Genomic DNA, 25,919 nt, shown 5'->3' on the forward strand with positions numbered 1-25,919 from the left:
ACAATTTGAGTACTCAAATTGTTTATTTTTAAAAAAATGTGTCACGTTGACAAAGACAAATAGTTCACTGCTTTAGCCCACCGGTGTGTTGAAGCCACAACATTTACAATTTGAGTACTCAAAATTTGAGTACTCAAATTGTAAATGTTGTAAATGTTGTGGCTTCAACACACCGGTGGGCTAAAGCAGTGAACTATTTGTCTTTGTCAACGTGACACATTTTTACTGATTGGCCGTGTCGGGTGGTGGAGGGTTACGGCACATTTATAAATAACGCGATCTAAACCCAAAAACGTTGATTATGAATAACATTAGTCGCGAAAGCCTACGTGTATCATCATCGTCAGCAGCAGATCCCGTGTAAATGCAACAGTTTCTATAAAATTATGAAAAAACACATCACAACTGTTGTGACGGACAGTTTTTTCAACTCTTCTTTCAGTTGTTGGTCTAAACAACAACAACAACAAGGCCACACATTTAGCTTGTAAGATGATGGTCCGGACAAGGCTGAGAGCATTGCATGTGCAATGTGGTGATCGCTTGTCATGCATGCAAGGCCTGGTGGGAGCTGTGCCTATCTCCTGTTTGTGGGCAGCACACCTGCTATTTATTAAAGCAGCAGAAAAACATGAGCATCATCAGCTGCAGCAGCAGCAGCAACATCACGTGAGCCCGTTTTTTTCGGTGCACTTCTCTCATCACACCGCATGTCGCACCGCGTGTCACACCATGTGCGATGCCAGGTGGAGGAGAGCGGGCGGCGTACGAGTGCCGAACTGATGGTGCACTTCTCCGAGCTGGAGCGAGAGCTGACGGCGCGTCTTAGGGAGCGGCGTGACGCGTTACTCTCCCAAGTGGACACCCTGCGCCATCGCGGGCAGCAGCCACTGCTCGAGTGCCAACGTCTGCTGCAGGCGAGCATCTCCACCACCGAGGAGCTGCTATGGGAAGGTCGGCGATGCACACGATGGCTTCACTCGCATAGTGCTGGTGATGGTAGTGGTGTTTGTGATGGCTTTATTGATGTGGAGGCGGTGGTAGTCATGACTTTGCCAGTGTGGTGGTGATGGATGTTAAAGTAACTACATTTTAAATGAATGAGTTTTTTCATCATCAGGAGAAAAGGCATTGCAGACAGATCCAGAAAACAGAAATCAAGCTCTTCTGGACTTTTCAAAAAAATCTCTACAAATGCAACTGCACAGGTGGGATTCAACTCAACACTGAACATCATTTCACCGAACTTCGCATGATTATTGCGTGTGGAAGAACCATTGACATTAGTAACGCACATCAATGAGTTGTAGGTTCGTGCACCACAATCACGTGACTGCGCTGTCACATGAATATGCAGTGGGCAATTTTCGATAATGTTGCACCTGATGATGCTCTTCTTGTTGGGAGCGGTAGTGTAGGACTTAGCGCACTGCGCTACGTACATGGCGATCTGAGTTCATTCCCGCTCATGGTCAACACCAGTGACTATTATCTGAACCGGTCCTGGCTCTACCCTAGGTGGACACGGCCTCAAATTAGTACCTGGTGTGGCGTTGGCCACCCACCCCACTGTGTGACGTGCCGCGAACAGCACTTGCCCAACAGTCTGTTAAGAGTATACGGGGGATCTTTGTCTTTATCTTTGGTTGCCAGCTTGCCGGAGGTGCCGTTGCTCGTGGATGTGCCGTGCCTGTCGGCGCAGCTGGATCCGTCTCTATTGCGGGTGCTGTCTGGTCGCGTGGCGGAGCACGGCTCGCTGGCGACGCACGCACCCGTGCAGATCTCGGAGCTGCGTGCGCGCCCTGGCGCCGTGCTTGTGCGCTGGAGCGAGGTGAGCGTGGTTAGCGTGTCACGCAGGAACCAGTGTCTCCTGCACTGCGCCACCGCTCCAACCTTCTTTGGAAGGGGCCCACACGTGATTTCTTTTAACGTGGGGTTGCCGTTGCACGCCAGACATCTTGACAGAGCAGGGTCCTGGCCCCATTGGCAAGGCAGCCCTAACCCGCCTTCACACCCATGGAGGAAGCAAGTATCCACCTCTGCCTGTTCAGCCGTTGCAGGACTTGTGCTGGTGCCTCATAAGCTGGGTGTTGTCAGGGTTCCTGATAGGTTCGACTTTTAGAACCCAACCACGTGCCTGTGAATTACAGATTAATAAAAGTGACATGTCTGTGTGTGTGAAAGATATTAAAATTGTGGACCAGAATCTAAATGATGACAAGAGAAGATTGGAGTTCTCAGGAAAACTGAGCTTGATAGTTTAAATGCATAAAGGAACGTTTTTAATTAATGAGCACTGCCTGCTATGACATGGATCCAAAATACGGATATTAACGATGGAAATTAAACAGAAACTAAAAAGTGTGCAAAGAAACATGGAGAGATACAGGCTTGGAATAACAATGAGATACAGAAAGGGGTACACGTGGATTCTAGAATATATACAGGATACAAACATACATTTTGACTGAAGAAATATCTGTGGGCTTGGGCAGGGCACGTCACCAGAGGGGACGATGGCTGGCAGTTGACAGTATCGACAACAGCAGCTAAATGAGCCAGGAATTACGTCCACGGAACGATGAAGTTGGCTCTTGCGCAAGTGCGAGGCGCTTTCTTGCATCGCGGGATCATGAGAGATGGCAAGAGTTTGTGGGAAGGCCTTCATCCAGCAGCGGACGGACGGGCGACCTTTTGACGACGCCGCCTCTCCTGTCCTCCCCACGCAGCTGGAGGACGCCACGGCGTCGGTGCAGTACCGCCTGCAGTTTTGCCGCGGTCGGGCCACGCTGGACGGCGACGAGGGCAGTGGCGGCCCTGCGCCGACCTTCACGGATGCGTACACGGGGCCCGAGCGCGAGTTCGCGCTGGCGCCCGTGGACGCCGGCGTCCACGTGACGTTCCGCGTGTGCACACGCCATGGGCCCAAGGTTGCGTGGAGCCCCTGGAGCGTTCCACTGATGGGCAGAACTCACCTCCACCCTTACGGTACGGAGCGCAGGACGCCGGCAGCGGCACCGCACTGCGCGAAGATGCGGCCCAAACACTGAAGAATAATCGTGCACATGGCTGTTGTTTTATCATACTTTACCATAATGGTCACTATAACTTGGTGAGAGGGGGTGGAGGGCACAGGATCATTTTGGATATCACTCACCACTGATGTTACTTGTGATTGAGAATCAACTACGGTCGAGTGATATCTGATTTTTAGAAAACACGTTCCTTCGGAGTGGGCAGGTAGGAACTTGGTTGGACAGCGCATTCGTGCACGACAGACAGACAAATAATCCCTGGTGGGCAGTGTGGAACCTGTTGTTCCTACCTGTATGTATACAAGATAACTTGACTTTAGGTAGCCAGGCAGACAGCCCCTTAACTATCGCCCCCCCCCTCCCTTAGGCCCCTCCCCCCTTAGGCCCTTCCCCTGACCCCATTTCCCTTAGGCCCCTCCCCTGACCACCCCCCCCCCCCATATCCTTAAGCCCCTCCCCTGACCCCCCCTCCCTCAGGCCCCTCCGCTGACCCCCCCCTCAGGCCCCTCCCCTGACCCCCCCCCCCCCTCAGGCTCCTCTCCTGACTCCCCCCTTCCTTAGGCCCCTCCCCTGACCCTCCTCCCTTAGGCACCTCCCCTCTCCGTACCCGGCAGTAGGTCTCCACCAATCAAAGAGCTGTTTACCTGACTCCCCCCTTCCTTAGGCCCCTCCCCTGACCCTCCTCCCTTAGGCACCTCCCCTCTCCGTACCCGGCAGTAGGTCTCCACCAATCAAAGAGCTGTTTGTAAGGTCTCCACCAATCAAAGAGCTGTGTGTATTATATATTATGTACGACAGACAAACAGACAGTCAGACAGACAGACAGCTAAATAATCCCTGGTGGGCAGTGTGGAACATTGTTCCTCCCTGTATTACAATCCTTCATGAAACTGCACTGCGTGGGTGACCCAGAGTTTCGTTAGGATCCGCGGTCCACCAGGCTGGAACCAGGGCTTGTTAGACGTGCGAGCGGTGAAGACCTGCGTCACTCCAATCACCCTACGGCATGGCGTTGGCGAAAGCGAGCCTCAAGACTCCACTGCCTTTCTCGTCACCAGAGTGGACGCAGGGCAATGACGGCTTCAGCCTGAGCAGCCGGCGCAACATGGCGCTGAGGACATGCGCTGCAGACGCGAGCCCAGTGCTCTACACGAGGGAGGCCAGCCTCACCTGCGGGGAGACCGCCACGTTCCGGTGAGGGCCGCACATGCGCGCTGCAAATACAAATATAGCCTCTATGGGACATTTTTTTGCCAGTATCAAAATGATGAAAAAATAAGAATTGGCTTTTACTCTTTCTGGCAATAAATCAGGAGGTGTTGAGATGTTCAAACACCAAATAGATACCTAGTGCAAGGCATCAAGTCTGTATTAATCACACATACTTGTGGCAAAACATGCGAACAAACATGCTCTGGTAATATATGCATTGTCTTTGAAACTGATTGGCCTCCACCAGAGACAGTCTTCTTTATGGCCTTGTCTCACCAGTGTTGGACCAGAGAACGCCAAAAGGCAATGCATGTATCAGTGTATTCATAGCTCGGGCTGAGCATTTATATCTATGGGACCTTTTGCCAGTATCAAGAATGGGTGAAGCCTATTTTTCTTTTTCATCATAGCCATGTCATCCTCTAATTGCCAAACATCTTTTAACTTCAAAATACTCGAGTGCACCTAGCCTGGCACATGTGCTGGGGTGATATCATAGTTACTTACATGGGTACTGCTACTGCTGTTTAGAATTGAGGCGGTGGGAGCCACAGACCAGCGCGACGGTGTGGGGCTGAGCGTCGGCTCCCCCAGCGATCTGGACTCCCTGCAGAGGGACGGGGCTATCTGCATCGCCACCAACGGTTTGTGCGACGCCAACAACCTTCCCCTAGAGGGCGACACCCTATCGACGAGGATAAGTCTGGATGGGTGAAGCAGATTGCACTCTGTTCCTGGGTAATAAGTGTTATTTCGTAATTGCTTATGCCTAAAAAGTATAGAAAATGGCTATTATTCCGCACAAACTTTGCTTTTGTGACCAGGACAGTGATATTTGTAAATTTACCTATTTTCAATGAGAAACGGGCTAATTTGTTTATTTTTGTTCACAACATATAAATCACAATTAACATGTATTTATACTAAAGTGATACAAAAATAACTACAAAAGATTTACAAGTGAGTAGTTTTTCGAGATTTACGATTATACTGTAAATCACTTTCACGAATCAGCCTCCAAATGTCGTCTCCCATCATGTTCTCGTTATACTGTCCTTGGTAGCGGCGTTCAAAGTCCAGTATATCCTGGTGGAAGCGCTCACCTTGCTCCTCCGAGTATGCTCCCATGTTCTCCTTGAATTTATCAAGATTAGCATCAAGGATATGGACTTTGAGGGACATCCTACAGCCCATTGTGCCGCAGTTCTTCACATCGTTTTCGACCTTGTGATTGCCCAGGAAGCCACGAACCACTGCGACAAAGCTGTTCCACGCTGCTTTCTCCTTACGAGTGAGCTTCTTGGGGAATTAATTGCACTCCAGGATCTTCTTTATCTGTGGTCCGATGAAGACACCTGCTTTGACCTTTGTCTCAGACAGCTTAGGGAAGAAGTCTTGAAGGTACTAGAAGCCTGCCGACTTCTTATCTATAGTCTTGACAAATTGTTTCATAAGGCCCAATTTGATGTGCAGTGGTGGCATCAGCACCTGCCGGGGGTCCACCAGTGGCTCCCACTTGACGTTTTTCCTCCCCACAGAGAACTCGGTCCGCTGTGGCCAGTCCCGCCTGTGGTAGTGCGCCTTGGTGTCCTGCTGTCCCAAAGGCAAAGATAGCAGGGAAACTGGTAAAATCGCCTTGGAGACCCATCAGGAATGCCACCATTTAGAAGTATCCGATAACCTCCCAGCCGTACTCATCATATTTTAAGGCATCCAGCAAGGTCTTGATGCTGTTGCAATCCTCTTTGAGGTGCACCGAGTGGGCCAGGGGAAGAGACGGGTACTTGTTACCATTATGGAGCAGCACGGCTTTGAGGCTCCTGGATGAGCTGTCAATGAAGAGGCACCACTCATTCTGGTTACAGGCGATTCCGATTGCCTCGAACAGACTGGTCACATTGTGGTAGAAGCAGAGCCCATCTTGACGGGTGAAGAAGTTGCAAAAAGTTTTCTGACGCTTCCTCTGACCTGTGACTTGCACACTTTCATCCAACAAGTTCCACTGCTTGAGCCTAGGCGTCAAAAGCTCGGCATTGGACTTGGTGAGACCAAGATCTCTGATCAAGTCGTTGAGCTCTTTTTGGTTGGTAGTATGGGTTTCTCTCCTCAGCTCCACCTCTGAAATTGTCATCTGGATGTATGTTTTCCTCGCTCTCTGACATGCTGCTCTCTTCTAATGACGGCTGCTCTCTCTCCGGAGGAGTGTGTACGGGGAGCTCATGGCAGTGTGGCACTGGGCCGATGGATAAAGGAAGGTCCGGATACGTGATAGCAGGTGCATTGTTGCCAGTCCGACGTTTGGAAGAGTGGTTAGTGGGTTCCCGACAAATTCTTGGGATAGTGAACTTCATGGCTCTCTTTTCCCCTCTGTACCATCCTACAAAAATAAATTTATTTTACCCATGACTAATGTGTCAGAGATTCTCGCAACATTTTTCATACATGATATATTTTTTCAATAACATTGAAAATTATAAAACATTTAAAAATTAAAAACTTACAATTTAAATTTTTAAAATAAATTGTATAACAAAATTCCGAGCAACAATTGTCCATCTTACCTTCCAGAGTTTTTTTGCATTGCTCGCAGGTGAAATGAGGTGCCCAGGGTTTGTCTTGATCCCCAACAGGCATGCCGAAATATGCCTTGTTGGCCTCGCACATCTGAGCAGATGCTTCCACAGAGTACTTTTTCCCTCTTGTCTTGATAAATTGGCCGCAGACATAGCAAAATGCATCTGCCGGAAACTTGCAACCTCTTGATGCCATCTCAGAAAAATGCAGATATGTATCCACTTAGGCAGCTAAACTGAACTGGTGGGCTTAAGGCCCCTGTATTTATACTACTATTACTGGAAAGTTCTAGAATGTTCTAGAAGTTACTCCAAGTTTACTCAGCACTGAATCCATCTGGAATATTCTGGAAAATATGTAAATTTAAAATATCACTGTCCTGGTCACAAAAGCAAAGTTTGTGGGGAATAATAGCCATTTTCTGTACTTTTGAGGCAGAAGCAATTAGGAAATAACACTTAATACCCAGGAACAAAAAAAAATTGTTACACAGTGTTGTCAGGGGTCGACTTAGCCTGCAAGTGTAGATAAAGTCAGTACCATTTCGTCATGTCGACAATGGTCTTCCTTATAGAGAGGCTTGTCGTCACCATGGAAATGTAGAATTCTGACTTCAGTTCCCAAGCTTCAATTGCCTTGCTTTATTATACCGTGTCTTCAGATGTAGTCTCGTGTCAACGATGTATAATTCCAAATTGTATTTGCCGTACCTCTGCGTCTACTGATAAGTCCACTGATAACGTTCTGTGCCGGTCACAGGAGCGGTGTTTGTCAACGGCAGGGAGATGATTAACCAGCTTCCGCCGCTGACGACTGGATCGGCCGTAACGTTCGACAGCGAGCGTGTCGCGCCCTGCAAGCTGCGCGTCGCCATCGGCTGTGGCCGCCGGGAGGTGCTGGTGGACTGGCCGCTCGGACAGCCGGCGCCCTCCCTGCACCTGGCCTGCCGCTTCAGCACCCCAGGCTGGAAAGTGCTGGCCTACTGACCCTGAACCAACACAGCCGCCATTAAAAGGCATACGCAACCTAAGACGCAAACTTCTGCCTTGCAGATACACGCAACACCTACATCAACCCAATGCTTCACTTCCTCCATTGGCTCCCAATGCAATCCCAGAGCAACTTCAAGATCACCATAACCCTTGTAAAAATCCTTCGAAGACTCGCCCCCACCTGTCTCTCATGTCATCTCTCTCTTCCCTTCTCGTGCTCTCCAATCCAGCAACTACGAAGTTCTCTTGAAGCCCCCCGTCAACCCTCGCACATTATCAAGTCGCTCCTTCTCCTCTGCTGCCCCTGTGGTCTGTATGTTGAACTTCTTTCGCACTGTACTTAGCCAGCCCTCCATATTGCTGGCTTTCTCTTCTTGTCTGCCCAGAACTGAATCTCTATTCTAGGCAAAAATGTATACTATATATATCCACACCCTCGTTCCCTATGATACATGCCCAACTAATTTGTACAGCGTCTTGAGATGTGGTTTGCATTTTATTGCAACGAATTGACAACGGTGTAAACTGTTGTCAATTACAAAACATAAATGTATTTCAAAAAGCACTCCAGTGATGTCAGTGCAGTGGTGCAGCCACAAAGCAGTGATGCCACTTGATCGTGATTGTGACAATCCTTCTTCTCATGAACAAAGCTGCACACTTGCGTCAGTCCGTGACGCTCAACCCAGGTACATTTCTTGAACTATTTAAAGCGGCATAAAGCTGTTCCAAACAGGAGACCAAATAGGGTACAGGCAGGGCCAACCCTTGTTGCTATGAACTGTGGGGCCTTTGTGCCTCTCCGTCCACTCATCCACATTGCCCCTCCCTGCCCACACTCCCTCCTGGTCACCTTGTGAGCCAGCGAGCCACCCCCACTGTGCACCTTTGCTGAGCAGGGCCAGTGGTCAGGAAACATCTATATTTGGTGATCTAAAATGTTTCTTTTTCTACAAAATTGAATGTAATAGTGTTTTCACCTACTGTTTCTAAAATACAAAATTCTCTTACAATATTGTGTTGTGATCAGGTCTCGTGTTGCTTTAAACACGGTCCGGTGACCGGAGGAGGTGGCGATTTTACCACCACCCACGATCTCCATGCCGCAGTGACCTGTGAACTATGTCACTATGAAGTCAGCCCTGGAACTGGGGATCACTCTGAAGTGCTGCATCTCACTTCTCAAAGTGGGCTCACCCCACATACCCACACTCCCAGAGCGGTGCTGCCAGGCCCACCCAGGTCTCCGTGCGCTCCACGCGCTCCACGCGCTCCACGCTTCACCCGTGCCGAGCCCAGAGTAACTCCTGCCACAGTGGGAGTAATGCGGAAATTGGACGCACACTGGATGACTCCCCTCGGTTAGTTCCGCTTCAAGGACATCACTAAAGTAAACTTAACATATAGGTTTTTTACAGCCAATATGATCCGTAGTTGATTTTTGGGTTAGCCACGTACTTTTCCGGCAATATTTATGTCGTTAAGACCCTGCATGACCTGATACGGCCAAAGAAAATGTCACGTGTACAAGCGTTTAACGTGCCAATTGTTGTTTTAGCTCATTGGTAATTTTAAGAATGATTCTCGCAATTTAATTTGGCTGCATTAGGTGGTGAATGATCTTGACGACACAAATTTGGCCAGATCATTACATGGCCTTCCCCAAAAATCAACTATGAATCATCAGTAAAGTAATACATTGAGTATTTATTTACTCAATAATGTTAATAAACACGGGCCTGTGTTATATAGTATATCAAATTTTTTGGTCGATTTTTTTCCCAATCCCTTATTCCCTGTCAACGGAGGGTGATGAAGAAGCGAGGGGGGCCGATGAGGAATGGGCCGAGACCACAGAGCGTCGTGGAGCACGGGTACTACTGGACATCTGCGAAAAAGAGCTTTATAGTTCATTGGATTCCTCCAGTATAAATAAATATTGTCATACTGACATGGACCCAGATCATGCTATTAACCCTAGAGCTAGGCCATTCCTGGGACAAAAACATCTGACCGCCAGTGACAGTGGAAACATAGCTTGGCAGTAGCAACTGGGTCCAGAGGCTGCACTTGACGAGATCCCACTTCTATGAATTAAACCGCACCCTGCTCCAGGCCACCTGAGCTGGTTGTCAAAGCCAGGCATCGGGTGTGCAAGTAAGGCCATTAAAACAGAATTGTCTCAGCTGGGAGCATCCAGCTGTGAAGATGTGTGCTCATTGCAATACAGTTTGGGCAGGTAGGACTGAAGAATGCATGGGCATTAAATATGAACGTTCATCGTCATTACATTTCTGTTCAGGTTTTCCAGCACTTAAAGCAAATTTCGTAAATGTACCGGCTTCTCCCTATGACAACCAGTCGGAGGGTTATGGCCGTGGCCTCAAGGAATTCCTTCGAGGAAACAAACCAGAGCCGAGATCAAACGTATCTTGGTGTTCATATGTTTTAACAGCTCTGATGTTGCACTATAAACATCCTGAGAGGTTCTTTCTATAATATAACCAAATTGCAGTACAGTACTTGCAAAAAATTAAGCTTGCCAATTGCAAGTGTGAAACAGCACTCACCATTCACTGCTTTAGGTGGATAAATCAATTTGGGATTGTTGTAATACATTTTTGATTCTTAATATATTTGTATAAAGGTGGCAGTATTTTTAGATAAAGTCCAGAAACTTTGAACATTCTGCAATGCAAATTTATACAAGCACTACCTTTTTTAAATAACAAAATATGGTTGGTTGTCAGTTGAAGTTACATGCATACTCCATAAAAAATGTGAATTAGTACACTGATGCGTGATTTATCACGCACCATACATGTAGGAGATAGGTGACCCCTCGTCGGAATGATATTTAGCCTAGCTGTTGATAAAACTGTTCCTCTACTTGCAAAAACTTGGCAGAATCCTGAAAAAGAGTCTATAGACTCAAGCTTTTCTAGGTAAACAAGCATAGCTATAAATGTATGTTTGGACTGCAGCCCAGTGTTTTCAATACATGCCTTGTGTCCACGTTGAGGACTCTAAGTCCTCACGTGGCTGGAATTCCCTTTGGCTTTGAGGTTGCGATTGGAGCTGTGGTTCGTCAAACTGCTTTCCTGCAGGCGAGGCCCAGGACACACAGGAGCCTTCCGTGGTGCAAGGGTTGTGTTAGGGGAACAGGAACGCCGAGCTAATTCCCAAGATGTACGTGGCAGTGCGGAAGACTTACTGCTTGATCTGTACCCATGACTTCATACGCTTGCTAGGCGCTGGTGGCTATGCGTGCCTGTGACCCGGCACTTTGACTGAGGGTTGATGGATCACACAAAAAGCTGTGAACCTCCTCGTGCACGTCCAGGTGCCATAACCTTGGCTTGCCTGAAGGCAGTGCAGGAATTGTAGGCCCTCTTGTCATTTTTGTATGCGATAGTGTTTCTCTCTCGCGGGCGTGAGGTTTTGTTCCAGGAATTCCAGATTCCTCCCACGTGTAACACTCATTAATTGGCTGATAATACCATCTTAAATAGAGGACTGCACAGGTCGGGGAAGAAGTTGGGGGCGGCTCACCACACGGCCACCTTTCCCACTTTTCCATGATTCCTTACACCTCTGAGCTGTTCTCTGATATTTAGCAAAAACCGCGTAGCGTTACAAGTTCATGTTATGTAGTTTACTTGTTTGCAAAACATTTAATCGAAAAATGTTGACTTGAGTGTGTAGGAGACAAAAAACACATTTTGTATGTTGTGTTGACTGGAGTGAAATTTTTTTAAAGAGATGTTTGCGATAGCAAATTATACTGTAGTGTATGTGGAATTGCCAGAGGTTGATATTCCTACAACTCTCCAAGCTCACCATCAATTCTGCTTTCGGTACCTTCAGTAACATTCGTAGGCATCTTCATGGGCTGGGCAATTCCAAATGGAGAGGTGCAGAGTGAGCACTGCCAACCTCTGCTCATGAAACCATCGACAACCATGTTAGCATAAACGAATACTGTACATATGTTGAATGACCAGGATTTTAATAACACTACCACTGAGAAACACCACCTTTAGTTTTATCATTAATACATCAGATTATTCTGGCGAACTTTTCAAATGTCAGCAGGGTGGTGCAATGGGCCACGTCACCGGTATGCTGGAATGAGTGACGTTTAAATGTCGGCTATTTGCACGGACCGCACCTAAATGTGGCATTCGTTCCCAACCCCACTTGCTTTTTAAAATGTCGAGTCAGCGTCACTCTGCTCAAGCAAGCATTGGGTGGGGCTCGTCTCCACTGGGGTCCCGAATCGGCAGTGGAGATGACATTTGGTGGAGACCCATTCTCCATAGGACGACAATTTTTTACTTCCCACAAAGTGGTACGAAATAATCAACCCCAGAGGGATGATGGGGCGAGTGAATCTGGCAGGTTTCAACTCCCAATGTCCTGCTTGTTGAGTGCTGAAACCACCTTGCTGCAGTAGTCGTTGAGCATGTAGTTGAAAAAATTGGCATTGTACCCTAGCATGAGTATCACGTCTATATTTTAACCTTGTGGTTGCCAAAGGTGCAATTGTAAAGTTTATATGTAATACAGTAATATACCTCTGTGTTGGAGTCAAATTGGTATTTTGTTGAATTTGAATTGTATACAATTTAAAATTGTACATTTAATGTCTAATATTCTGCATGATTTTTATTTTAAGAGTGGATGTTAATTTAGTTTTTTTTGTACCTTTTTATACAAACTTTAGTTCACACAATAATCATTGTATTGTCATCGTGCCTTATTAAGCCATATTAAAACTCAAACATTGGTTCCCAACAATTGTACTTGTCTCCTGTCAATACAAACAATGCTCAGTGTTTGCCTACGATATCTATTTTAAAACAAAGATCCTCCCTAAATCCTAAACAAGCTTTTGGGGCAAGTTCTGTTCCTGGACATCTGTCAAGAAGAGCTCCATAGCTCATCGGATTCCTCCAGTCTATGATTCTGTTTGCAAGCACTGACGAAGGCTGATACGACACGTGAGGGGGTGGTTGGCCAGCATCACGCCTGGCCGCCTTTGTCTCCCCAGTGTTGATATATACACGACACCAGGTAGTCATGAAGGGCTGAGGCAATCTAGGGAAGCCCCAGGGCCAGGTCAGATATTCGTCACCGACGTTGGCCATGACCGGGAATTGAACGCGGGTCGCCGAGTCCGTTTATTTTTAATTTGCGCGTTTTAAGTCCGACCGCTACACCCCCTTATCTGTTGGCTGTGCAATTTCGCTCAAGGACCCTGGGACTCGCTCTCTGCAATGTTGATGTGTTTGTTTTGTTGTTGCTGTGCTCACGCACCCCGATCTCCCTCGTTAAATAGCCAAGAAACGGGATCATCCTTGTCACAAATCAACTCAAATCATATTATTTATACTGGAGGAATCTGATGAGCTATGAAGCTCTTTTCCACAGATATCCAGTAGAGGCGGGTCAGGATCTTACAACAACACTCCTATCAGGCAAAGCTCAGTGAAGGATTCAGAAGCAACCTGGCCACAAATGATAGCTCGACAAAGTGGCTTATTAAGTGGAAATTTACTGCAGCAAAATTATCTAAATAATCTCAATGCATGTTCATAAATGTGGAGAGGAAACCCGGAGGACCCGGAGAAAAAATATCCACGTGACCACATGCAAACTCCAAATATACACTAACGGCAACCCTCTGGAAATACGTGTAAGTTTCCAACAGCTGCAAACTGTTGTTGTTGGTTTCTACTTAATCAAGTGCGTTTTGTCCTCCACAGGCAATAACTTACATGATTCAAATGTATTTTAATGTGGCGCTTAAAATGCATGCGTCCATACTCGGCGAGCTGGCGTGGAGTAGTCTGTGGTTAACACAACCACTACCAGTTGCATACATTCGTGTGCATAAGCGCATTTGAAAGCTCTTAGCAGTAAAGTCCGTGACGCAGAAAATATTACAATCTGTAAACCATACTGTGCTGTGATGTTGAGGGATTACTCAAGCCCATCATTCATCCGGGTTGAGAAAGTCAGTACCACTTCATAGGGTAGTCAACAGTGGATTTCCTATGGATTGATTCGCCCTCCCACCATATGAACGTGGAATTTCCGCCTCTGGCTCAGAGATGTAAATGGAAGATAAGCATCGTCTCGCAATGCCCATCTAAGCAGGACATCGCTTTGACTCTGAGCTGTGCGTGCCTGCCCGTTATTACAGGCTCATCAGTGTGTGTGTGTGACTGTGCAGGGAAGTGAGCGTTGAGTCAACAATGCGAATTGGTCAAACCGGGAGACCCAGCTGGGCGAGTCTGAGCACTGTTGGGTAACTTCAGGTGACGTGGAGGCAGACACCAGGAAGCCTCGAGCATTTAAAACCGAACCAACAACGGCGGTTACGCATTCAGAATGATCAGCGCTTTTGTTTATATCCACGGATAACGTTAACGGCGTACAGCGAATGATCGAGGAGCTGTGAAGACGACGACAAGTGGCGACCTCCAGCAGAAGCGCTGCGACTGAAGGCCTCGCCCGCGTGCGGCACAGCAAGCGAAGTGCGATCAGGGAGTTCAATCTGCACCCCCTTGGTGCAGTGCTGTGGTCATCGGGTTCATTTTCATTTATTTGTGCATTTAAATGTGTATTAAGCCAAGGTTACATTTAAGCTAGATTGTTTAATTCAAAATGTTTAGCAAAATTGTGTGTAGTCTACATGGCTTGATGTAACAATATTTGTATTATACGGAGGAACGTAAATATGTGAATGAGACGTTGCTATTTAGTATGCTCGTTGTATTCTCCATGACGCTGATTATATATTTTGAGTGATGCTACCCGGGTCGCCCTTGCAAAAGAGGAAATATGTCATGTGCAGTGGGACTCTTTAACCTCCTGTTTAATTAAGGGGAACTACTACAGCCCTGCTATTTACACTTTGAGGGCCCTGTTGAGATGCCACTGTGTGGCCAATTTAGCTGTGCGATGATGTGTTTCACATTGGATGATCAATTGTTTTCCTCTTTTGTTATGAATGTCTACAATAAATATGTAAAGCAATGACCTCAAGTCTAATACAAACTCTTCAGACACCCCCATGTGATGCTTTCTGTTTTCGGTTCTCTTCTGTCACCAGTTCCTGTTCGCGTTGCCAGGGCCAGCGACCGCTTTGCCTTGACCGAACCATCGGCAACAATCGCAGCACCAGCATAATAATCCAGGTAAGAGTGCTTTCTTAATTCTCAACGTAATTAGTTTGTAACTACGACTATAAGTGTTTGTTGTGTATACCTGTACAGTATTTTTGCATATGTGTGTGGTACAGGGGGATGTGGAGCGGTAGTGTAGTGGCTAGCGCGCTCCGCTACGAACCCGGCGACTCGAGTTAGATTTCCTGCTCACGGCCAACACCAGTGACGATTATCTGAACCGGTCAAGTGCAATACGCAAGTCCAACTTGCTCCACAAAGATCTCCATATAGCCTTAACCAAGGCCGTAGCTATGGAGTCAACATTGGGGGGGACCAAATCTTCCAGGGTGTCTGGGGGTCCCAACCCAGAAAACTATCTACATTTGAAAACTCAATTTCCTGCCTAAAATATAACAAAAATTCACTAACACATGGGATGGACTTTTATTTATTTTTGACAATAATGTCTAATAGTGTATTGTATTACATTGCTCTGTTTTTACCATTTTTTGTTTCATTGTATGTAATGGCAGAGATTATGGATTTATAAAGTACAACCATAACCACAATCATATAAACAGAAATCTATGCATTGATTTATATGAAGACAAGTCCAGATATTGTGGCCAAGGTTTATCAAATTGTTGTTTTTATTTACATAGCATAGCACTTTTTTAAATATAGCAATATATCGGGGGGGGGGGCATTTTGAGCATATTTGAATATTGGGGGGGGGCGTGTCCCCCCAATATATATTATAATTAGGGCCTTGGCCTTAACAGACTGTTGAGGCAAATGCTGTTAGCGAGCACCTACGAAGGCAGGCACGGCACTCGAGGGGTTGGGTGGCCAGCACTACGCCCGGCCGTCTTTGTCTCCCCAGTGGCAATGTTTACACATCGCACCAGGTACTCATTTGAGGCCGAGTCGACCTAGGGGAGGCCCAACAAGTATAACAAATACACAGAAGCAAGGTATCTGTTTGATACCTTGCTTCCATTCACTGGCAAGACTACCTCAGCAGTACATAACTCAGCTCACTTGGTCTCTCGAATCAAGGGCATTTCACTGTCCCCAGATGATTTTCTCATCAGTTTTGATGTGGTTTCTCTGTTCACCAAGGTTCCTGTGCCTGACACCTTAGCAATAATTGAAGATTTAGTCCAACATGGACTGAACCCTGATGTTCCTACTCTGGTTAGGCACTGCCTTACCAACACTTACTTCACCTGGAATGGTACTTTCTACAAACAAAATGAAGGTACCCCCATAGGTTCCTCCTTATCACCAGGGATAGCGAATGTTTACATGGAGAAATTTGAAACAGATGCCATCCAGACATCCACCCTACGTCCTTCCTTGTGGAAGAGATATGTGGATGACACTTTCGTCATTTGGCCACATGGCCTGCCAGCATTGAACCAATTTCACAACCACATTAATTCCATACACCCATCCATCAAATTCACCATGGAAGTGAAAAAGGATGGTAAGCTACCATTCCTGGATGTTTTGTTTTAGAAGAGACCTGATGGCTCTTTGGGACACTCTGTCTACAGGAAAGCCACCCACACATATTCCCTCATCAAAACACTACACCATAGGGCCCACTGCATGTCTGACCAACACCACCTAGCCACTGAACTGGAACACGTACACCAGGCCCTTAAGATGAATGGATATTCGGACCGCATTATCCGCAAAGCTGTTTCTCCAACCATGGAGAAACAACCCCCTGAGACACCGATGAAAACCATCACGTTACCATACATAGCAGGCGTTACCAAAAAGATTTACAAAATCTTAAACAAACACAAGATCCTGGTCCGATTAAGTACAGTACACAAAATCCGTGATCTAATCCCATCTGTGAAGGATGTCGTTCCTGACATGCAATATCCTGCAGTCTACAAACTAAGTTGCACCTGTGGTGATTGTTACATTGGGGAAACGAAACGACATGTCTCGAACCGTGTTCGCGAGCACAGGGCAGATCTGAAACACAGCAGGACTAATACCTGCGCCATAGCTGACCATTGCTATAACGCTGTGGGCTCTCATGATATAGTTTTTTCCGAGACCAAGGTGCTCTGCAAACCTTCCGGCTACTATCAATGGTTTGTTCATGAATCCATCCAGACATATATAAATATAGACATAACTTCAACCGAGAAGATGGATACAAATTGAGCAATCATTGGAAGGATGTTATTAACCAGGTAAACCCTTAAATGCTTTATGGTTGTTCCATAATATTTGCAGGGCACTAGTCTTTTTTGCCGAGTTAATTGCATTCCCAGCGTTTGGCATTGCTGCTGCATTGGCATTGTTGGCTTCATTGGCATTGTTGCTGCAGTGGCGTTGTTGTTGCACCCCCCCCCCCGCGCATCCCCAGCTCTCTCAGCCTCCTACTGCCAGCCCCGCCCACTTCCCCCCATCCAGCTTCACGTCCCTCTCCTAGCGTCTACGCAATGCTCCCCTCCCCCTAACCCCCCTCCCTTGCCCCTCCCCCCTCTCTTACCTATATAACCTCTATCTACGTGACTTTACCGAAAGACCTAAAGAATATTAAATGGAGTCACTATGGCGTTTAGCGCCAGCTACTTTCACATGAGTGGAACTGTGCGTCTTAAGCCTCTCTCTGGCACCAGAGTAGGTGATGCTCAGAGAGAGGACAAGTCAGGACATGACAGTCTGGGTGAACCCGAGAGGGCACGTGACCGGGACAGGGTAGCGAGGGGGCCCAAAGGGTGGCTTGAGAGACACGTGATGCTCGGTCGAGAACCTTCTGGTGAGATCCAGAATGGGGCGTGGCCAAAGGCGAAGCGAGGCCATGCTCGGGAGCATAAAAGGGAGGTCCCGAGAGCAATCGCGGCTGTCTGCTGGAATGGAACCCGTCGGTGCTACGGCTCTTCGATCCTCGGTCTTCGGTCATTACGTTCAGCATCATGGGTCAGGCAGGGTGTTGGCTGACGGACCCAGTTCTGTAGTTCCCCCTTCGTGGTATAGTTAACCGTTGTTACGTTATGTAGTTACCCTGTTGGGGTTGTGAAATAAACGTGTTACCTTCAAGTTCAAGTGTGTGCCTCCGTAGAAACCCATTACACACGTAAAAACACGGATGTCACCACCAGCTCCATTTCCTCATAGGTCATCAGGATCACGATATTCGCTTTCCTTCTTTTGCTGTCTCTTGTCTCGGCCACTTGAAGGGACCTGGCCACTGTTTGTGGAAACCTCAGCAGGTTCTAGCCTGCTTTTAGCCCCCCTCCAGGAGCAGTTCTAGAATGTTCCTCTCTAGCCCAGGGGCCACCATCTCCAGGTCCAGTCTCAGCCTCCTTTCCTGGCTCTTCATGAAGTCAACCTCGGCTTGAATCCTCTGGAGGCTGGGAAGCCTTCTAAATCCCAGGGGACGCCTAGCTCAGAGATTAAAAACACTGAAGATGGAAGGGTCACGTCGCGCCAATAAAACTAAAGCTAAAATCATAGTTTTTTTTCTGGCTGGCACTTGGAGATCACATGTGTGCAGTTTGTGCGTTGGCGACTGCCATATGAATAATCGTACACCAATAGATTATTTGAAATGTTTAAATATTGCAGCTTCAGTGCCAGAAAGAATGTAGCACCTATTCATGAGGGTCTTACATAACACCAGCAATTTATTTGCACAAGTAGTACACTCCTGCCTTTGGGTTTGAGATAATCATGACTTTCAGGAGCTCGGTCGCACGGTACAGTTGTGTGTTTAGTTTACTCTTTAATTCCGTGCAGCCTAATTTATACAACTGCATTGTTTAGCATATGAGATGTTTTGGAAATAAATAAAGCTGCTGGGAATTTCTCCTTTACAGAGGCAGTCGTGACATTTGGACAACAGTGTCAGAGATTCAGTCTTCACACAGGCAAGGTCACACAAAAGATACACAACCACTTTTTGAACTTTTAAAAGTACTTAAAGTTACGACAATTTTCACATGAAAATGTTACTTCATCACTCGATTTGCACTGTTTTTAGAATTTGTGTTGCTCAAGTGCTGTTATGAGTAAAACATGTATAACTCCTGAAATTGTGTCCCAATTTAGACCTGGGTGTATATCGGGAGATATTTTTTTACATATATATAAAAATGTGATTGGAGAATCAAACTAATACATAGTAATGGAGAAACCATTAACCTTCTTAGATTGTCTGAAGACATAGTAATTATAAGGTCCAATGGGAATTAACCGAAGTAAACGTTAGCAGAACTAAAAAAAGATGCAATGTCGGGCTCATGATAAATGAGGAAAACAGAGGTTATATACAAAGTTCGCAAAACAATTGGAGATATCTGTTAAATGACACAACTGTAAACACAGCAGGCGTGTACCTGGGACAGCTGTTGAAGGCAGACTTAAATAAAATAAAAACATATAAAAGAATGAGGTGGACGTGAATAGGTTGGAATGCTTTTGGAAAGCTGAAATTAATAATGAAAACCAACCCGCCAATGTGCTGTAAGAAAGACAGGAAGTTTAGTTTTAGTTAGCCTCAATTGATATATTCATATTTGTGTAGTATTCTCAGCATTCACTTTAATCCCCGTTTGCCAATGGTAGGGATTGTATGTAGGCCATACTATGAAGTCAACATTTATTTGGAGATTCTGACATTGAGTCTTGTATCCAGACATGCATATTACAAGAGTTTAAACAATATCATGAAAGTGCCCCTAATATTCGTGGTTTTATTTTACAGGACTTTTGGACGTTTGTCAGGGAGAGGATGGCGTTCATGGTGGTGCTATTGGCTGTAGTCGTAGTGATTATGTTGGTGTGCATGACTAACCTCATAAATGCCAATGAGGAAATGAAGCATGAAGCCTCGAAAATCCACTCAGTGCTCACAGAGGCCCATGAGCGTGAGATAAAGGAGGCTGTAAACACAACCCGTGAAAGCCTCATACAGGCCCACCAGCGGGAGCTAAATGCAGATTCAAGGGCCCGCCAGAGAGAAGCATTTAAACGTGAGGAGCTGTCGCATACCCATAAGCAAGATATGACCGAAGTTATAAAAAAATCATGCAGTCAGCTTTCACAAACGCAGCAACTCAAGATAACCGAAGTCATGAAAAGAACTCAGGTGGACTTCTCACAGAGCCTCCAACGTGAAACAAATGAAATCATTAAACACGTGAATGAAGAGCTTTCACGGGTTCATCAACGCGAGATGAGCGAAGCTTTGAGGAGAACCCATGAGGATCTTTTGTTGAAACATCAGGAACAACTCGCCGTGGTTACAAAGGAACACTCGAAGAAACTAAACCAGCAGACTCTGAAACTTTATGCAAGTGACCAACAAACACTGCAGCTACAGCACAAGATGAAGGTAATGGAGACTTCCTCAAAGCTTGTTGTACGCTCAAGGTCACCTCATCCCAGACACATGCCTGAACAATCTTTTTGGAAACCTCAGCTGGAGTCATTTATGGTTTCTTCCAATTGGCATGGCACCCTTATTGTCCTCTCTGCTCATTGATCACTTCTACAACACAAAAGTCAGAATACCCCAGGAGACACTTGAAGATGCAATGGTGATAATCAAAGCAATCCTTTGCGATCTCTTTTGTGCGATGGTAAATCTTCCGAAAAATGATGGCTGCCCCAAGCTAGGACAACAAATGTTCTTAAGTGGAAGTGTTAATGAAAAGCTCAAAGTATTTCCTCCAAATGAGTTTGAGTTTATTTTCCCTCTGGAACCTCCGAATGGTCTCCACTTTTATACTCATCTCTGTCATGAGGATAAGGACTTTAATGCAGATGCACTTGGATTTGGCATTGTGAAGGTTATTTCTGATGATGGTCATAGCATTCCAGAAACAACCAAGAACTTTACAGACATTATACATGGTGTAAACGTGATTAATTTTCAGAAATTTAAGAAATGGTTCCAGCGTCTCGTTGATGAAGCAAAAGTGCAGATTGAAAAAAAATGGTCAGAATCCTATAAACTAACTTGCTTACACAACAATGCTTCCGCCTGCCTTACCATCAAAAACAGATATGATCAACTGATATCAGTAGACATCGTGCCAGCCATTAAAGTTATGAATTGTGCCACTCACATCCTTTACCACGTAGTGCCAGCAGCATCACTTACCATGCTCTTTAAAGAGACCCCACAGGTCTACTTAGTGGCCAAGGAATGCAAGTACAAAGCACATAAGATAACAGGAAATCATATTTGGAGGCTGTCGTTTTCATTGTACGAGGCAGCCTTTCTTCAACACGTCGATAGCAGTCTCCCTTGTGGCTCCAAGTACAGAGAATGTCTAACGACCGTCAAGTCAATTGTAAACCTCGATAGCACGATCCGAGCTAACTCGCCTTTGACTTCCAAGTTCCACTCCTACTTCATGAAAACCACCCTCTTGTATATGCTTCTTGAGGACCTCCAGGTCCTAGCAAAGGGAGGTGCTGCAAATCATTGGGTAGAAGAAGACTTGGAATCACTGATCCACCGCTTTTTGAGGCGCCTCCTGAAGGACTTGGAGAAGAAAGAGCTGAAGCACTTCTTCATTGGAAACGTTTATCTCGACAACCTGTTCCCAGTGCTCAAACGCTACAACCAGTGCCCTGGCGGCCTCTTTAACCTTTATTCCGAGAAGCTTATCCAAGGAAACATGCTCCAGAAGATCAAGGCCAGGCTGGATGAGATCAACAAAAACCTTCTCCAGGTTATCATGCAAAACATGCCCCAGCTGGAGGTGGGGCATGTTGCAGCCATATAATTCTGAGGACCGTACTAACGCCTTAGAGAAATATATAGCTTCATTGTCAGAGGTAACATGTAAAAAAAACTGTTGCTGTGAGATCTTCTTCATCTATAATCTACAGGCACATGCATTGCCACCTAATCAATGACTGCTGTTGTTTGTCCCACATGACACATACCTTTTTAACTTCTTTATTCACACCCAAATGCTCCAGCTCTTTCATCCATTCCACTCAACGTCTCCATTGTCCAGGCGTCGTTCAATGGCTCGGTATTGCCTAAAAGTTTTATTCTGATCACTAATATTAATACATATCTTGCCAAATTTGTGTTGCTAAGATCCACCACCACTTGGCATAGCCAAGCAAATTAAATTGTCAGGTGGTGCACATTCTTTAACGTGCAGATTATTGTTTCAGCTTACTGGTGAGTTGAAGAACAATTCTCAACCAAGGTTTAGTAATTGAATATGATATTTCCCTTAAAACTACGTCAATAATGATAATCAGGAAATCAGAATAAATTCCAGTAAGTCATAATTCTGAATTCCTGTATATACAGGAACTTGCAGGATCACCTAATATATAACTGTCGAAAATGTCAAATTTTATTTCTACATTTAGTTATGAGAATTGAGCTAACACTTAGGAGTGAGCTGAAAAAGAATAATTGAAGAGTGATACGCTTGTACACGTGACAAATTGTTTGACTGTTTGGTGGAGGCCCCTGAAGACACAACGTTGGTCAGATTATTACATGGCATAACCCAAAAATCTATTATGAAACGTAACATTGGCTACAAAATCTACATGTTTCATTAATAAGAATCTTCAGTTGTTTTTTCACTCATTTTCACTTGATTAACCCAGAGAGTGGCTTTCACATCCCTGCTACACCATCAGTGGGCCTTGCTGATCAGGTTCCGGACAGGAAACCTCCATCGTTGGGGTCTTCATGACAACCCACACTGCAGCTGTGACACTACAAGCAATGTCGCATATTGTTTATCACTGTCCACTGAGGTCCAGGAAACCTACATATGACCACCGAGGATGCTGTCGCATGGCTTAACGATTACGCACTCACTGAAGATCCCTTGTAGATGCGCTACAAGTCCAGGGGTGCAGTGTGATGCTAATTGTCTGGCACTGCTAAGATGGTCTTTAGAAGACTTTGAAATGTTTGGACCCATTGTGGACAGGATGGTGTTTGTCTATCTATGGTTGGGGGTGCCTTGGATGCATATCCTCGAGTGAATTGCCTTGTATTAGGTTTTCTGTGGATGTGACCAGAGCTAGTAACTTCTTGCATTTTGCTATCAAAGGGTAATATCCAATCCACTCAATAACTTTATTGGCAATCAGATTTCTCACTCGAACTTTAATTTGTCGTGAGGGAGAATCATCAATGTGGACGGCTGTTTGTTGGGCAGCTCTGCAGTCACGTGCAGTCAGAGTGGCACACAAACCAAAACGGTGCCAAGACACCGAGAGCCACACACCAGTCGGTTCGGCCCGACCCAAGACAATCTGGAAAGTTTGTGCCCATGTACACATCCGTGTGATGAGATGTCAGGCAGTTTGATCCCAGGCGAGCAAGTAACCTAAGAGGCCATAATATCTGTTTGTAGTATTCCATTATTACTTGCATACTTGTGCTGCTCTTGATGGTCTCTGCTTTATTTAATATTTCACTGAAATTAATAGTTTAACTTCTTGGTTCTTTCGGTAAAGTCACGTAGAAGGATTCTTTGCTCCGCTGCAAGCTTCCTACTACCACTCTCCCATTGACATATTTCGTTGCTTCCTCTTAGTACCTTTCACGCGACGGTCAATGGTATAGTATATAGCATATTGTATAATAATAAATAGTATTAAAGTGTAATGTTTAATACAATGTATAAGGTAATATATAGTATCGTAATTTTATAGTGAATATATAGCAGTGTAGTATACAGTTGGTTGGGTAGAATAATATATAGTGTAATATTACAATGTATAGTCTATAAGCATATTAGTTGCTGTGGCGCCATATTATTAACATTCCTTCCCTTTATTAATTCTAACCTTACTCCCTCCCTTTGATACTGCTAATCCTGCATAATGCATGGGCATAATGACTTTAAACCCCTCGCCAAACCTCCTATGCATTTCACAAGTAGTACTAATCGCATATCTGCATTTACCATAAATATGCTAAATTCCTCTTGATATGCAAATTATTTTGTCAAGACGCTCTTCACCCCTCCATCCCAGCATAAATAGTCACTCCAAGCCTGGGGCGTGCCATTCAGACTCTGCCTTCTCGACAGACCTGTTCTCCAACTGAAGACGGCTGCTTGCGTTGTGGCCGAAACGTCGTGAGAATTATTTTATTATGTTTTATTTTTTTATTATTTTTTTATTTTCCTTCTACGTGACTTTACCGAAAGAACCAAGAAGATGAATCCCTGCAGTCACGAAAGCTTTAAATCGAAATTTAATAGTTTAACTTATTTTGATCCGTGCTGTTAACTTAGTTGTTTACACCATGTCACTAAATCCATGAGCTCTTTCGAGCCAGGTGTTTTCGCCTTGTTTTACACGATTCCTGATCTCAATGCATAATTAGTCAAAACCCTATTCCTGAATTACGATTTTCACACCGTGTCACCCAAATCCAAAATGATTATACTTTTAAATCTGTACCTCTCAACTAGCATTACCCTTTCTGGTCATCTGCTTGCTTTGTTGTTATTTGCACACCAACTGTACTCATGGGAAATCCGCGATAGAAACATTTTAAACATTATTTGGTCCACAAAATTACAAGGAATGAAAAGGTAAACTTGCATGAGACTTTGTTAGAGGGTATTTGTTGTATATATGCCTTTTTCCCAAAAATTATATATATATATATACTGGAGGAAGGGCCTTTGCTATTGATGCCCCCAGGGTCTGGAATGCTGTTGCCAAACACGTTCCTTCGGAGTGGGCAGGTAGGAACTTGGTTGGACAGCGCATTCGTGCACGACAGACAGACAAATAATCCCTGGTGGGCAGTGTGGAACCTGTTGTTCCTACCTGTATGTATACAAGATAACTTGACTTTAGGTAGCCAGGCAGACAGCCCCCTTAACTATCGCCCCCCCCCCCTCCCTTAGGCCCCTCCCCCCTTAGGCCCTTCCCCTGACCCCATTTCCCTTAGGCCCCTCCCCTGACCACCCCCCCCCCCCCATATCCTTAAGCCCCTCCCCTGACCCCCCCTCCCTCAGGCCCCTCCGCTGACCCCCCCCTCAGGCCCCTCCCCTGACCCCCCCCCCCTCAGGCCCCTCTCCTGACTCCCCCCTTCCTTAGGCCCCTCCCCTGACCCTCCTCCCTTAGGCACCTCCCCTCTCCGTACCCGGCAGTAGGTCTCCACCAATCAAAGAGCTGTTTACCTGACTCCCCCCTTCCTTAGGCCCCTCCCCTGACCCTCCTCCCTTAGGCACCTCCCCTCTCCGTACCCGGCAGTAGGTCTCCACCAATCAAAGAGCTGTTTGTAAGGTCTCCACCAATCAAAGAGCTGTGTGTATTATATATTATGTACGACAGACAAACAGACAGTCAGACAGACAGACAGCTAAATAATCCCTGGTGGGCAGTGTGGAACATTGTTCCTCCCTGTATAAATTGCAACTTGAGTCACTACCTATGAGATCTTCACTCAAAACTGCTCTAGAGGAGTTGTACACCCCTAGCTGCCAGTGCTATTCAGTGGCCTAAAATAAAATGTTTCGCTCCGGATGATCGCTGCAAAGTATGACCTGTGTTTTGATTTAATGTGCTGATCTTAAAGGTGCATTGAAAAATTATAATACTCCGATTGATGCTCCTGCTGTTGTGGAGTGACTCATGCAGCCAGCTATGGCTGCAGGGTTTTTGGTAGTACATGTTGTTTATGTCATTTATTGTGAAAATTCCGTCACAGTTCCTATGATCACTGTTTCATTGCTTTCATGGCTTTATTTTGGTGATTTCGAAAAGTTTATTGGTTTAGCCATGTTTGTTTGTTGTAGTACGGAGTAAGACTGATGGCCTTAATCTAAGTTGTCTTGTGGTTGTTGTTGTTTGACTTGCATCCCACTGGGATTTTTGCACACAGAGTTGGTGTACGGTGTTTTTTATGCAATATTTTGCTGTCTTTTCTTGGATTTTAT

The 25,919-nt window shown here is 45.7% G+C and overlaps 1 protein-coding gene and 1 long non-coding RNA gene across 5 annotated transcripts in view; both read left to right on the top strand.

Moving 5' to 3' along the window:
- Positions 1–12,605, top strand: part of CRLF3 (cytokine receptor like factor 3) — a 35,297-nt gene extending 22,692 nt beyond the window's left edge. The window contains exons 3-10 of one of the 3 annotated variants that reach the window (XM_061555080.1): positions 747–954; positions 1,121–1,208; positions 1,654–1,831; positions 2,730–2,988; positions 4,094–4,229; positions 4,779–4,891; positions 7,581–7,836; positions 8,044–12,605. In XM_061555080.1, coding sequence (XP_061411064.1) covers positions 747–954; positions 1,121–1,208; positions 1,654–1,831; positions 2,730–2,988; positions 4,094–4,229; positions 4,779–4,891; positions 7,581–7,807 — 1,209 coding nt within the window. In that variant the 3' untranslated portion in view covers positions 7,808–7,836; positions 8,044–12,605. Of the gene's footprint in view, positions 1–746; positions 955–1,120; positions 1,209–1,653; positions 1,832–2,729; positions 2,989–4,093; positions 4,230–4,778; positions 4,892–7,580 lie in introns of all 3 variants that reach the window. The other 2 variants (XM_061555089.1, XM_061555070.1) reach the window with 2 other exon arrangements.
- Positions 12,606–14,096: 1,491 nt separating this feature from the next.
- On the top strand, positions 14,097–18,891 carry LOC133344849 (uncharacterized). 2 transcript variants are annotated; one of them, XR_009755382.1, is made up of 4 exons: positions 14,097–14,355; positions 14,934–15,018; positions 16,111–16,249; positions 18,840–18,862. It is a non-coding gene; the product is annotated as an uncharacterized LOC133344849 (long non-coding RNA). The 2 variants fall into 2 exon arrangements; XR_009755381.1 differs by lacking the exon at positions 16,111–16,249 and having other exon boundaries at positions 18,840–18,891.
- Positions 18,892–25,919: the final 7,028 nt, after the last annotated feature.

The sequence above is a fragment of the Lethenteron reissneri genome, chromosome 3 (genome assembly GCF_015708825.2).
Source record: "Lethenteron reissneri isolate LAM-NWPU_2019-01 chromosome 3, ASM1570882v1, whole genome shotgun sequence".
Lineage (NCBI taxonomy): Eukaryota > Metazoa > Chordata > Hyperoartia > Petromyzontiformes > Petromyzontidae > Lethenteron > Lethenteron reissneri.